This window comes from Aspergillus puulaauensis, chromosome 4 (assembly GCF_016861865.1).
Source record: "Aspergillus puulaauensis MK2 DNA, chromosome 4, nearly complete sequence".
NCBI lineage: Eukaryota > Fungi > Ascomycota > Eurotiomycetes > Eurotiales > Aspergillaceae > Aspergillus > Aspergillus puulaauensis.
The window spans coordinates 497,354-510,861 of record NC_054860.1 but is presented as its reverse complement, the minus strand read 5'-3'; the positions used below and the strand labels follow the sequence as shown (position 1 = coordinate 510,861).

The 13,508-nt window shown below is 52.1% G+C and overlaps 6 protein-coding genes across 6 annotated transcripts; 2 read left to right on the top strand and 4 right to left on the bottom strand.

Annotated features, from left to right (window-relative positions):
- Window positions 1-108: 108 nt before the first annotated feature.
- On the bottom strand, window positions 109-1,281 carry APUU_40222S (uncharacterized protein; the record flags this gene model as incomplete). Its single annotated transcript, XM_041703270.1, has 3 exons — window positions 109-687; window positions 734-1,186; window positions 1,243-1,281. The coding sequence occupies 3 exons, from the start codon at window positions 1,279-1,281 to the stop codon at window positions 109-111; spliced, it is 1,071 nt and encodes a 356-aa protein (XP_041555972.1).
- Window positions 1,282-2,007: 726 nt separating this feature from the next.
- On the top strand, window positions 2,008-3,302 carry APUU_40221A (TauD/TfdA dioxygenase family protein; the record flags this gene model as incomplete). Its single annotated transcript, XM_041703269.1, has 3 exons — window positions 2,008-2,332; window positions 2,381-3,076; window positions 3,127-3,302. 3 exons carry the CDS (start codon window positions 2,008-2,010, stop codon window positions 3,300-3,302), a joined length of 1,197 nt encoding a protein of 398 aa, XP_041555971.1.
- Window positions 3,303-3,428: 126 nt separating this feature from the next.
- APUU_40220S (uncharacterized protein) lies at window positions 3,429-4,579 on the bottom strand (the record flags this gene model as incomplete). The annotated part of the gene is made up of 3 exons (XM_041703268.1): window positions 3,429-4,139; window positions 4,190-4,481; window positions 4,536-4,579. The coding sequence occupies 3 exons, from the start codon at window positions 4,577-4,579 to the stop codon at window positions 3,429-3,431; spliced, it is 1,047 nt and encodes a 348-aa protein (XP_041555970.1).
- A 331-nt stretch (window positions 4,580-4,910) lies between these two features.
- On the bottom strand, window positions 4,911-7,027 carry APUU_40219S (uncharacterized protein; the record flags this gene model as incomplete). The annotated part of the gene is made up of 2 exons (XM_041703267.1): window positions 4,911-5,394; window positions 5,451-7,027. The coding sequence occupies 2 exons, from the start codon at window positions 7,025-7,027 to the stop codon at window positions 4,911-4,913; spliced, it is 2,061 nt and encodes a 686-aa protein (XP_041555969.1).
- A 394-nt stretch (window positions 7,028-7,421) lies between these two features.
- Window positions 7,422-10,189, bottom strand: APUU_40218S (uncharacterized protein; the record flags this gene model as incomplete). Its single annotated transcript, XM_041703266.1, has 3 exons — window positions 7,422-8,299; window positions 9,101-10,064; window positions 10,118-10,189. 3 exons carry the CDS (start codon window positions 10,187-10,189, stop codon window positions 7,422-7,424), a joined length of 1,914 nt encoding a protein of 637 aa, XP_041555968.1.
- A 1,228-nt stretch (window positions 10,190-11,417) lies between these two features.
- Window positions 11,418-13,184, top strand: APUU_40217A (uncharacterized protein; the record flags this gene model as incomplete). The annotated part of the gene is made up of 7 exons (XM_041703265.1): window positions 11,418-11,623; window positions 11,680-11,728; window positions 11,783-12,109; window positions 12,161-12,462; window positions 12,514-12,598; window positions 12,649-12,983; window positions 13,040-13,184. The coding sequence occupies 7 exons, from the start codon at window positions 11,418-11,420 to the stop codon at window positions 13,182-13,184; spliced, it is 1,449 nt and encodes a 482-aa protein (XP_041555967.1).
- Window positions 13,185-13,508: the final 324 nt, after the last annotated feature.

Below are 13,508 nucleotides of genomic sequence, written 5' to 3'. Positions count from 1 at the left end.
CCGGAAGCCAGCGGCTGCGAGACATCTACATGGGGAACTAATTCATGTGGAGCTCAGATATAGAAGTTGGTAACAAGTTTTATTGCTCACCATACTATGCTAAAAGAATTATAAAGTCACGACTAAGCGGCCCTTCAGGCACGGATCTATATACTTCTCCGGGAGATTGACTCCCTCCTCTAAGCTCATCGTCGTAACATGCGAGCGAATGTCCTTCTCAGTGACCACCCTCATCATATCCGTCACTAGGCGCTGGTTTGCGACGAGACTTCCCTTGATACTCAACTGTTTGAAGATCAGGTCGAAGGCACTGAATTTGAAGCCCTCTACCGGAAGCCCCAAGGGAACACAGACGCCTCTGGTCCGTAGGAGCTTCAGACTCCATTCAGTAGCCTTGACACTGTCGGTACAGATAAGCACTGCCGCTAGGCCCCCGTCCCCAGCAAAATTTACGACCTCCTCAGTTGCATTAGGCGAGTTGGAGTCCACAATCCTCTTTGGTCGTAGGTGCTCGGGAAGCTCTTGAGCGAGCTGTCTGCCTTCTGGCCTGTTGTCAATGGCGACTGTAGGATGGCCCAGACCTGCTGCAAACTGCAGAGCGAGAACCCCCAGGCCCCCAATTCCGATGACGCCGACAGGAAGCCCAGGCTCTACACTGGCTTCATCCAGTCCTCCCCACACGGTTGCCTACACTCTATTAGTACCATGGCATACAAGACCCCGGAGCACTCACCCCAGCACACATCAACGGCGCCGCCTGCTCAAAAGGCACCCCATCAGGCAATTCCACACTCGAATCCGCATCAGCAACAACATACTCCGCAAAGCCGCCGTCCGCTGAAATCCCAGCCATCTCCTTATTCTGGCAGAACCGCGCATCCGGCCGTTCCGGCTGCTTCGGGTCCCGCGCAGACTTGCACCCAACACAGCTATAGCACGGGTGTCTGAAATTCAGCATCCCGACTCGCTGTCCGGTCTTCCATCCTGCCTTTGCGGCTTTGGCGCCCGTTTCGACCACCGTTCCGACTGGTTCGTGCGACGGCGTTATCGGGCACTTGGTCTCGTAGACACCTTCGTAGACTTGGTAATCTGTGTGGCAGAAACTGGCGGCGCCGACTTTGAGAAGGAGATCGTTGTCCCCGATTGAGGGAATTGGTATTTCTTGTAGTTCATATGGTGCGCCGTACTGAATTGCCTGTAAGTGTGTGTGGGTTGTGAATGACTCGCGGGGAACAAGCGGACCTTGACAAGGCGTAGAGCTTTCATGGTTTTGGCGGTCATAGTGGCCGGTTTGTCTTCTGCTACTGGCTCGAGATGACTGATTCCACCAAGTTACTCGAGTCGTTTCGCGATTGTGCCCATTTATGCGGCTGTTCTTGCATTGCTATGACGTGGCGGTTGGGTTCTCCAATTTGGGGATGTGGAGATGCCCAGCACTGATTTGAAAGCATCACCGCGATTCTCGGACACATTCACGAGTTGGGAAGAAGTCTGCATAGGTTTAGTCGAAATAGTTAGGACTGTCTGAAAAAGATCCGATCTATAGGTCGAGTCTCTAGGCTGGACCGAGGCCATTTGCAGCCCTACGGCTTCTGAACTAGAGATGATTTACATTCCGGGGTAGGGTTATCTAGCGTAGTAATTAAAAATAGATAAGATTCGGGATAGTTTGCGAGCTCAGTGAATCATGAGAGGGTAAAGTTCAATGGCCGATCGGTTCTCTAATCGCCGATACATATATACCTTGCCTCTTGGGCATCAACGGATATGACTCTGATCAATTGCACCACTTTCCAATTTATTCCGTGCCAGTTTGTCCTGTTTCTTGAGTGGTCTGAAGATTCCCCAGATTCCGTCATCCACCGGGTGCATTGCGTTCTAGATGCCCAAATTCCCAGCAGGAACCCTGATTGACTTTAGATGGCGTGATCCCCACGTCGATCTCGTGCTCCTAACTCGGAACACAAGCATTGGCTTTGTGAGATGACTCGCTAATCGTCAATAAGAATGGCGTGCACAGTTGCGAGCGCTATCGCCGAAAGCCGACGACGCGGCGACACCGGAGTATATAAGGAGCTTGACCTCTCAAGGTTCACTAGCAGATCAGTCAACTCAGAATTGCATCCAACAGACAAAATGACTGTCGTACCGGTGGAATCGAAAGTCCCGCCCCATCCTAGGCTCCACTCCTCCGGCTCCTTGGATGGCTTCAAATCCACCACTCTCACGCCGGTTATCGGACACGAGTTCCCCAAGGGCTCTGTCAACATCGTTGATGACATTCTAAACGCACCCAATGCCGAGAAACGCATCCGCGATCTCGCTATCCTAAGTATGCCATACACCGAAGAGAACCGAAGAACATACTAATACAATGCAGTCGCCGAACGCGGCGTCGTCTTCTTCCGCGCCCAAGATAACCTCACCAACGACCTACAAAAAGACCTCATCCTCAAACTGGGCGAACTCACCGGCCGTCCTGCAGACCACGGCCTACACATCCACCCGGTCGTCAACGACGCACGGGAATTCGGCGACCCAGACCCGCAAATCAGTACGATCAACTCGCTCGAACACAAGAAGCTATACAAGGGTGCGTACGGCAACCTCGCCGCAATCTGGCACTCGGACATCTCCTTCGAAAAGGCGCCCTCGGACTACTCGGCGCTGCGGCTTACCCTTCTCCCGGAAACGGGCGGCGATACGCTCTGGGCGAGTGGGTATGAGCTCTACGACCGCATTAGCAAGCCGTACCGCGCGTTTCTGGAGACGTTGACGGCGAATCATTCTGGGGATGGGTTCCATCGGGCCGCTGAGGCTGGGGGGTTTGGGCTTTACGAGAAGCCTAGAGGGTCGCCGTTGAATGTGGGTGGCGATTTGGCCAGTGACCATCCGGTTGTCAGGACGAATCCGATTACGGGGTGGAAGAGTATCTTTCCTGTGGGGACTTTCCCTAAGAGTGTCAATGGCCTGACGAGGCGTGAGAGTGACAATCTCCTGAAGTATTTCCATGACTTGATCACATACGGTCATGACCTGCAGGTCCGGTTCAAATGGGACCAGCCTAATGATATCGGTATGTCTTCCTGTCTATATATATATCGTGTAAGATATCTAACAGCACAGCAATCTGGGATAACCGCAGCGTCTTCCACACCGCAACATTCGACTACGACGGCATCGGCGAACGCAGCGGAAACCGCGCCGTTGGGATCGGTGAGGCGCCCTACTTTGACCCTGGGAGTAAGTCTCGTCGCGAGGATCTGGGGATTGAGGACCACTTGAATCCGGTTCATTGGTAGATCACGCACCAAATTAATGAATAATGCACTAGAATAACGAGATATTACGGTATACTGGATTCCATAGAGTAAGTAGTGCCGTATGATACGAAGTTCAACCCATGCAATATTGAATAGATAGAAATGTTAACCCCCATTCCCAACCGAAAGCCACTCATCCGCAAAACAACCCTCAAAATCCTCCCTCCTCTTCACCGGCCTCCATCCAAGCTCACAAGCCTTATCAGCCCGAGTCTGCGACTGCGAAGCCAGCGTCGGTTCCAGCGCCTCCAACGGCAACCCCTTCCAGAATCTCTCTTGCGCATCCTGCAACGTAACCTGGCGCACCGTGTAACTCTGCAGAAACCCCAGCGCATATCCAACTCTGGCAACACGATCCGAGATCTCATCCCAGGTTTGGTGCCCGGTCTGGCAGAAGTAGATCCCTTTGGAATTTGTATCGAGTTCAGACCCATCCAGGATTCGCATCAAAATTAGTTCGTAGAATGACGCTAGGTCGTGAATATGGACGTGGTCCCACTCAAACTCACCCGTGCCGATGCGCGAGGCGTACCCGTCTCGCAGCGCAGCGCGCATAATGGTGTTAATCTGGATGGAGCGGCGGTTGAAGAGGCCTGTTCCTTCGCCGTAGATTAAGGGGGGCATGATTATGTATGTCCTAATGTTTGATGCTTCTCCCTGCTCGCACACTATGAGGTCCGATGTGCGCTGGATATAGGGCTGGATACTTTGGCGGTATCGCTCGTAGGAGTAGATGTCGCTTTTGTCGGAGAAGATGGCGGACTCGGTGTAGGTGCCGGAGGTGGGCAGGTCTGCGAGGCTTGATGTGCCGGAGGTCTGGAATGTTAATTAGTATATAAACTTGTAATTGATGGGTGGCGACTAACATGGATGAAGTGCACTGGTTTGCTGGAGATTTTACGGCGATCTTCAAGTCCGCGTAACAGTGCTTCGGCGGCAGGAGTGTGGTATGTAAGGGCAGCATTGATAACGATGTCGTGTTCACTCGCAGCAGTCCTCAATGTATCAAGGTCGTCGAGTCCGTCGAAGACAATCGCGTTGACGTTTTTCTGCTGAAGGATATCCGCCTGCGATCTCTTGCGGACAAGGGCTGATACCTTGCATGCTTTAGCATGGGGATCGGGCGAGTTCAACAGGGCAGTCAGAACAGAGCCACCGCTGTTATCATGAGCAAGAAATAATAAAGTAACAAGTATGTTTAAGAGGACTCACATGTAGCCGGTGGCTCCAGTCAATAGAATGCGTGTTTCAGACATGCTGCCGTTGCAGTGGATTTTGGACGACGATATAACGCTGTCATTTGTCTTATTTATCCCCCAGCCTTTATTCCTGTCTCTTGTTGATGACATCGGGGATTCGGAAATAGGCGGACATTGGAGATACATGCTGACTGCTGCAACGACGGGTGTGATTCGGGTATAGAAAGTAGTAGTCCCTAGGATTATCATATAGGGAAGTAGTATTACAGACTATTATAACGATGTCCAATTAGGGATAGGTGCCACCTACGCATGTGCGAACTACAGAAGAAAATATTTGAACAAGATACAGGCTAAAAATCACAAGAAAAGGAAGAAAAGGAAGAAACTACATCCTCAACCCAAACGACTCCCCAATATGCAAGCTAAACGCATCCCCAGCCCAAAAGTCCTCCGAAAACAGCCCCGAGAACGTACGTCCATCCGCCACCGTCCCCAGCCCCAGAATATCCGGCGTCCTGGGCGTCTCCCCACCACCGCTCCCCCCAGTCCCAGGCCCCCTGCTCGCCTGCGGAGACGGAATCAAGAACCCCGGTGTCGGCGGGTCGGTGAGTGCCCGATCAAGGCTATATGTCACTTCCGTGGGGAAACCGTTTCGTTTGTCTGCCGTGATGGAGTGGCCGGGTTGGTTTATCTGGATATGTGCGTCGCTGACGTAGTCCATTACCCGGTTAATGGCTGTTTCGAGGGCATCGCGGTATTTGCGGACGCTGGGATGTCGCTCGGCCATGACGAAGAGGCACGAGGAGCAGGCGCGCAGGTCGTTTGAGACGCTTATTGTCCAGAGACGGGGGGAGCGGAAAAGGCAGAGGCTGAGACGTTAGCAGCTGGTTTAGGCTTGAATGGATAGTAGGGATAGAGCAAGTACCATATGGTTAAACCGGCCATGAAGAGCGTGTTGATTAGGAGAAACGAGTACCAGGTTGAGTCTCGCTGGCGGAGACGCTTGAAGTATTGGCACATCTGGCCGGAGACGTAGAGACATCGTCTGGCGAGCTCGTCGTCTGGTGGGAGGATGGACAGGAACGGGTGAAGGAGAGTTCGGGTGGCGTTGTTCCAGTGCATCTGGATGAAGTCGTCTTCGTAGGCTGAGAGGCACGGTAGTGATCGTTGATAGTCATCCAAAAACTCGAGTATAGGATGGACCTCTGGGAGGAGAGAGGGCAGGTCCCGGTCTACGCGGTAGACGCTGCTTCGTGTCCGTGAAGATATCCGGGATAGCTTGATACAGACGATGAAACAGCGGATATTCGGCCCATCCCACTGCTCGTGCGGGCTCCGTGGATTCCTGAATAGTTCCTCTGGTGCACCGTCTGGCAGCGAGTCGTCGATATCAGCCGGTGGTTCGGCGTCAATCTCCTCATCCCCAATACTAAACGGCCGACCCAGCGACCAAGCAACAGACCTCTCGTTCAAGTAAACACTCCAGAATAACCTCCTCCTCCGCTGCGCCTCGTACGGTCTCAGCCGTCGATACTGGGCTTCGCGATGCAGACCAAAGTCCACGCTTATCCGCATTGCAAGCCCCATCATATACCAGACGCTCGAGCTCGCCGAGGATTGCAGGTTATACATCGCTAGCAGCATCAACGCCTCAATACTCGATATAGACAGCGACTCCTGGATCGCAGGCTGGTACTGCATCGCCGTAATGAAGTAATTCCGCGGCGGCGTCGAGTCATACATCTCGGTCATCTTGAGGATGGCAGCCCCAATCGCATACACCATGAAGATCTTGAACCGCGCAAACTGCTCCTGCGTGCTTGCACCGGGCGTCTCGTGGCGCTTTGCATGCAAGCTGTAGATCTCCGACCGACATAAAAAGGGGAGTCGCATCTGCATGCTCTTGAAGTAGGCGTCGAGGATGCGCGTCCCGATTGCGTCGTCCGGAGCAGGCGCTGGGTCTTTTGCTTCGGTCTCGCACGGCGCCAGGAACTCGTGGGTTTCGTTTACGGGGATCGACTTCCACCCTGCGTCTTGGACAAGCCGGCTTATGTTCTCTGCGATGGCGAGCCCCGATGATGGGCCTAGGTAGTTGCCCTCGACTTTGTCCTCGTACCCGTGGCCCTGGATGAGGAAGTGCATGACTGCCCCGTGGTTCTCGGGGTCGGAGGGAGAACTACTAGACACGGAGCCGGCGCCTCGATAGCTGGCCCCGGTTCCATGCGAGGAATGAGGCCGGTCCCCTGGGTCAGAGTGTGTCGCGCTCGCTGCGGTGCCGTCCGTCAATGCTGCGAGTTGAGCCTCCAGCGTCTCGATCCGCTGCGCCAATGCACCCTTGGACATGCCATGATGCCATGATGGGACGCTGTCCGATCGCACGCACGGCTGGCCTGCGAGCTCGCAGTTTGCGCAGACTGGGGCCCCGACGCAGCGCTGCTTGCGACGGTGGCAGCGCCGGCAGGACTTGGGGATGCGCTTGCGGATCCGCCCTGCTTCTTCCATGGTGATGGGTCTCGATACCGTTTAGCAGACTGGTTTGAAGTGCGTCTCAGAGGGGGCGAGACTGTGAGAAGCCCCCGCACTTGCCATTGACGATGTCGCGATTCGTCATCGTGAAGGTGATTGGAGTTGCAATTGCGATGGGGAAGCACGCCATCACCTCGCACAAGGACTACAGCAGTGGATTATTAAAGTGACGAGGTAAGTATTTAGTCTTTATTAAACATCAAGCATGATGAAGTGAGCGGATATACATCTAGACATATTTGTCTGCTAAGGATATCTACAGAAGCCTTCTTAGTGGATGTCGGATTAGCTGCCACGTCCCTTCGACCCAGCCAGGATTTCCTTAAGAAAATGAGAGTAAGCATCTGGTAAGGCACAGTCTCATAGGAAGCTATTTACCCTTCTCGCGTTTCTTTTCATACATCCACCATCCTGACAAGGGCTGTATGGTGTCAAGCCCCGTCTCCTCAGTCTCGTCCAAGATCGCTCCACTAGATCGTGCTTGAATACCAACCAAGCCTGCCACCATCACGGTATTAATTTTCTTTCCATTATCAACGACAGTAATTGGCACAGAGGCGAATCGGGGTGGAATATCATCAGTGTCCACGCGGCGGGACAATACATCATCGAGCCCTAGGTCCGTGTTTCGAGCCACAAACTCCGGCGAAGAGACCGGATGGATCTTTTCTTCATATAGCAGGCTGCCCTTCTTATTCCAGAAAATGAAGGCCGACACCCAACCAGTCAGCTCGTCAATTCCGCTGCCACCGTGGCGCTCAGCGCATTTGCCCCAGAAGCTCCGCACCTCAGGCGACTCGGGGCTATCGAAGGAAAGTACAAAGTGATTCAAAATCGGGCGTAGAAGCTGTGCAAATCGTGCAGGCTGGTCGCCTAGCTGATTTAGCTTGTCGAGCTTCTTTAGCAAGCGCACCCAGTCTGCACGTTCGCCTAGCAAAGTAACGGATGGAATGCCACAGAGAAGCATAGATTTGTACGAGAAATATTCCTGTAGAGCACCCATCATCAGGATAGCTGCAACCACGCTGTCGGATTGAGTTGTAGTACTGAAGTCTGGCATGATCCAGTCGCGGAGTTCGTCGTCCACGACGTTCTCTTCAATGAGCTTGGTGAACTTCAGTGCGATTTTACCGAAGTCGACGGTGTGGATGGTTCCAGCGTCAATGGTTGTCAGTTCTTTCTGGCCCTCATGGGCAACAAAGAAAGATCGCAGGTCCTCTGCGTTTGCATTGATATAGAAATTTAGCTCTGTCAGAATCGAGAACCACACGTCGTCAGGCCGGATGGTCAAGTTGAGATGACGACTGTAGGCATGGACTAACGCCCAGACAAAGCCATGCTTCGAGGAGGAGACATGGACGTCTCGAACGAATTGCTGGAGAACGAGCTCTGTATCACTTCTTGACTTTGATTATACTCGTCCGAGCATGAGCGTTGGAGCAGTTCTTCCGCCGACGACACTGCTGATTCGGGCCATCCTCGGGAGGGATGCTCGGCAGTAGTCAAAGTGACAGGCATGCTGTTTGAATGTAGTATTGTGGTGTTGAAATATAAGATTGGCCGTGAATAATGGCAACAGACTGCTCGGGGTACGTGCGGCGGCAAGTTATATAGAATAGCCTTCTCGATAGGTAGCAACGATCGGTAACGGGCGACTGTAGATAAACACTTGTCTCGAATAACAAACATATCCCCTCGACCGACGTCATCGCTCTTGGCTTTCGTGTCTAAGAGGCAGGATTCGCTGCTGCCTGGGGCGAAGCAGTCTGTCTGTCTTGGCTGTGAGGCTCAACGTGCAGTATAGGAAGCTTCATTGGTAAGTCGATCATCCCTCTAGGCAGGCTCAGAAACTGGGTAGACCTTTGCAGCCTATATTCGTAGAAGAACGGAGAATATCCAACGTCGTGTATCCCGACAAATATGCAAACGTGATAAGAATGTAATACGAAGCAGCCATAACCAGGAAAACATTAAGTACACAGCGAGCACACCAGACACCGGATTACAAAAAAAAAGAAAAAGAAAAAAGAAAAAAGGCCAGCTAGGTACCTCGCCTCCGAGAAATGGTCCCTGCGACAACATTATTCTGCCATGGTAGCGCGAGTACTATCTCCTTTGCATATGCCGCTGCAACCACAGCCGCGTATCCCTCCCATTGTCTGCTTGGATGAGAGTCCGCATAGGAGCTCACGCCACACACCACCAGGCATGGCAAGAGGTCCACTACCCCAGCTGCTTGGGTCTCACAACAGAGGATGCCGTACTCTCTGGCAAAGCGGTCCCGGGCACTCACATCTGTGATTGCCTTTTCGCCAGACGCGATTGTGCCATAGAAGATACGTGGTTGGTTGTCGGATCGAGGACGCCATTGGTTTAACCTGCGAGAGCTGCTATCGCGCGACGCATGCTGCGACTCAGAAGCGAAGAGGAAATCTGAATCTCCACCAGGGTGGTTGGATTGATCTCGCAGGCGTGAATTATGCGCCCGCGCCTCATTATAGAATTGGGTGACAGCAGGAGAAGTGCAGTGAGGTATCTGCTCGGTGTGAAGGGCGAAGACAGTGTTCATGGCCAACTCTGGGGGTTTGTTGAATACACCTATAGGGCTATGCCGGCCATTTCGAACATTGCGTATATCGTACCCCATAACGCCGGGAAATTTCTTTGTGGGCTTGCTGACCACAATATCACCGAGTCTGATGTCGCTTTCCCCCGGAGTGCCGCCCCCGACTGATACCAGAAAGCAGACCTCGATGAATCGGAAGCTGTATCGTATATGCATTGCTGTCTCCGTGGCAATTGTGAGGCCGGATAGCCCGGGTGGAAAGGACGTTATGACAACACTGTACCGGCCCATTCTGCCAAATATGTATTCGTTTGCATCGCCCTGGCGGCGGGGAACGGAGTGGTGAGTCTCGTCCAGCATTGCGTTTGCTGCGTCTCTTGCTGCGGGCACGGTGCATATCCACGCAATCTGGTAGTCATCACGGGTTCGTACATTGACTGATACTTCCTGATAACAGCAAGTTAGGCTCTATCTTCAATGCTCTCTGGCATGCAGCATACCTGTATTTTTTCGTGATATCTGGGTGCATCATCGTGCTCCTGAGTAGATGTGTGAGATTGGCTGCAGCCCATATTTACAAATAAAAGATGTATTGAGAATTGGAAATGCGTTGAGCAACACGAATGTGTATTCCCCATTTATATTAGGATAATCCCCAGTGAGTTAGGGAAATCCACAGTTAAGCGCCGGGATCGATCTCGACAGGCGACGGCACTGGGATATTCTATCTAGCAGCTGCTAAGCGCCTACGTGGAACCGCGCATCCAGTCAGTATCAAACATTATGGAATAAAGTTATAGATCACCGGCCACGTATACAGACTGCCCATAACCACGGAGCCCAGGCCAAAGCCCATCGCAGGATATATTTGGACCAGCGGAACTGTCCAACGAGGACATTGGAATAAGCGCTCTGGGATCCAGGAGATCCAAGATGTTTCAAACTTGAACGCAGTATGTTCGGGTAAGCTACTTCATTCGCGAACCATGCAACTGCCCAGAATCAATCCTATGTCTCTTGTTGTTGCCGCCAAACCTGTTTTTGTGTAAGCGTTACAAGGCGAAGCCCTAGTTCAACACTGGTGATCATAGCCCGAGCCAAGTCATCTCTAATTATAGACGTCCACTTCCTAGATTTTCTGTTCTAACAATCAATCATAGACTAGACGGGAGGCTACTGATATAATGCTGTTTTCCAGTTTGAAGATGTGGCGCTTTGGTAGTCTGCTATCCTCGGTCCGAACTCCCTCGGTAATAGGATCCTTTAAGCCTGGATGAGAGAGCAGGAGTTAGATATCACGGCTGGAAAGCAGCATATGTGAAATATGCTTTCTGATGTTCAAAGTCTGTCTTTAGTATTCTGTAGGTCTTGCTGATATATCAAACTCACAACCCCCGCAACATCGAAACCACTCGGACCTAGCCTTGAGCATAACCGGATTCATTCCTACCAGGACAATAAAACAAGCCAGATAAGCATAAACCGTGCTACCCCGCAGGGACTGACTGAAGAAGCCTAATGGCTTTGCATAACTCCTCCCGCCAAGCTCTGGCATGTCGGTTGCAGTGCTACTAGGGCTGTGCTGAGCTTCTCATTTGTCCAGATCCAGGTGTCCAGATCTCTGGCGTTGGGATAGTCAGAAGATATGACAGTTGATCCCCCGCAGAATTGGAGAGTAGTCTGGGGTTAGAAATCTGATTCCTTTCAAGTATTTGTCAGATATATAAGTAGGGTTTTGGCACACATAGAATTGGTGCCTTCTAACTGGTATATTGCAGCATTTGTATATTCGTCGCCACGATGGCTGTCCAGATTAAAGCGTCCGACCGGGAGCAAGTTGAGGATAATGAGAAGGGCGCACTGTCTTCACAAGTGTCCAACCATTCTTTACAGTACGATGATGCAGTTGTGAAGCGAATCAAGCGCAAGATCGACGTGAGGCTATGCGTGGTCGTCGCCATCATGTACACCGTCTGCCAGATTGATCGGGTTAACCTGCCAAATGCGTTTGTCTTCCACATTTCTATACTGTTGAATGAATTCCAGCTAATCTATATTTCAGCGTCGTCGCAGGAATGGGAAAGGAAATCGATCTCACTGGGACAAACTACGTACGCGACATTCAGCCCCAGCTCTAGAATAATCTAACAGCCAACACACAATAGTCCACAATCGTCGCCCTGTTCTTCGTCACGTACACCATCTTCCAGCCTGTAATGACGGTAATCGCACGCAAGATCGGACCGCGGATATTCATGGGTTTCATAACCGTTGCCTGGGGCCTGGTGATGGTTGGCATGGGTCTCGTCCACGACTGGCGCGAAATGACCGGCCTGCGCATCGTCCTTGGTGTGTTCGAGGCTGGTCTTTTCCCTTCTGCCGTCTTTTTGATTAGCAGTTGGTATATTCGCCGGGAAACGGGCAAGCGGATTGGGCTGTTCTATCTGCTCGGTAGTGCGCTTTCTTCGTTTGGGGGGATTCTTGCGTACGGGGTATGCCACCCACATCCCCTAACATGCGTATGATATTGATGCAGAGTATAGTTGCAACAAATGGACGGTATCCAAGGCCACGCTGGCTGGAGGTGGATCTTTATTATCGAGGGAGTTCTCACCGTTGCTATAGGTCTGCTAGGGGTCATCCTGATCGTCGACTTCCCTGAAGATGCGCGTCGCACGCGCTGGTTTTTGACAGACGCCGAGATCGATATCATGATTGATCGAGTCGACAAGGACCGTGGAGATGCCCATGTTACCCCATTTGTCCTGAAGGAGTACTTGAAGTATGCCCTTGAGTGGCAGGGGTGGTTACTTGCTGTGAACTTTTTGATGAGCGCTATTGTGATGTGAGCCACCTAATCCTGTCCAGTATCAATACCAGGCTTATTTGTTTATAGCTACGCGGTCTCATATTTCTTGCCGATTGTCCTCAGGCAAGGACTCGGCTTTGACGTCGCAAAGGCGCAGACTCTCACAGCTCCAGTGAGTCCCGTTTCCAGCTCTCTAATCATCAAGTGTATACTGACCAGCAGTGCTTCCTCTTCGGATCTGCCCTCGGTATAACTGAGAGCTGGCTGTCAGACAAGTACAACACGCGCGGCATAGTCGTCGTTATTAACGCCGTCTTGCAAATCGTCGGCGTCGCGCTGCTGGGCTACGCAAAGGGTAATGGGGTACGATACTTTGGCGCCTTTATCCTCACGGGCAGCTGTAATGCGAACGTCTCTGCCTCGTTGACTTACCCGTCGAATAATATCACGGGCCAGTGGCGCAGGGCGTTTGGATCGGCGCTTATAGTTGGCGCTGGTGGCGTGGGGGGTATTATTGGGGGGTTGGTTTTCCGGGAGCAGGATGCGCCAGAGTATAGGTAGGGCTCCAGAGTTATCCTGTTTGTTATTGAGGATGTATGCTGATGAGGGATAGACCTGGCCTGTGGACGTGCTTCATTGCGGCTGCGGTTACGATTGTGTCGGTGGGGATCACGACGTGTACGATGGCCAGGGCGAATAGAAAGCAGAAGGATGGGCTGGTTATTTTTGATACGCCTGGTTTCCGGTTTACTTTGTGATGGCTAAGAATATAGAGTCAGCCTTGGTAGCTTGATCCCCCGACCTAAAGGCTGAAGATGGTGTCAGAACACCCACATGTCTATTGTAATGGCTTAGCATTCTTATTCCTGATACTAGTCTAGTGCCGTGGGTCAGCTTCGTGACGAGTATGCGTGCATGAACATTCCACAGCCTTGCAGCGGTGTCGCCTCTGCGTGTGCTGCAACTATTTGTCAAGCAGTGGAGATCACCGGAGGAACAGAAAAAGAAACGAAAGGGAGGAAAATTGTGCCTGCTGAACATCCTGACCTCCAGTCCTCGTCCATCATTTACCCAGACCGGGG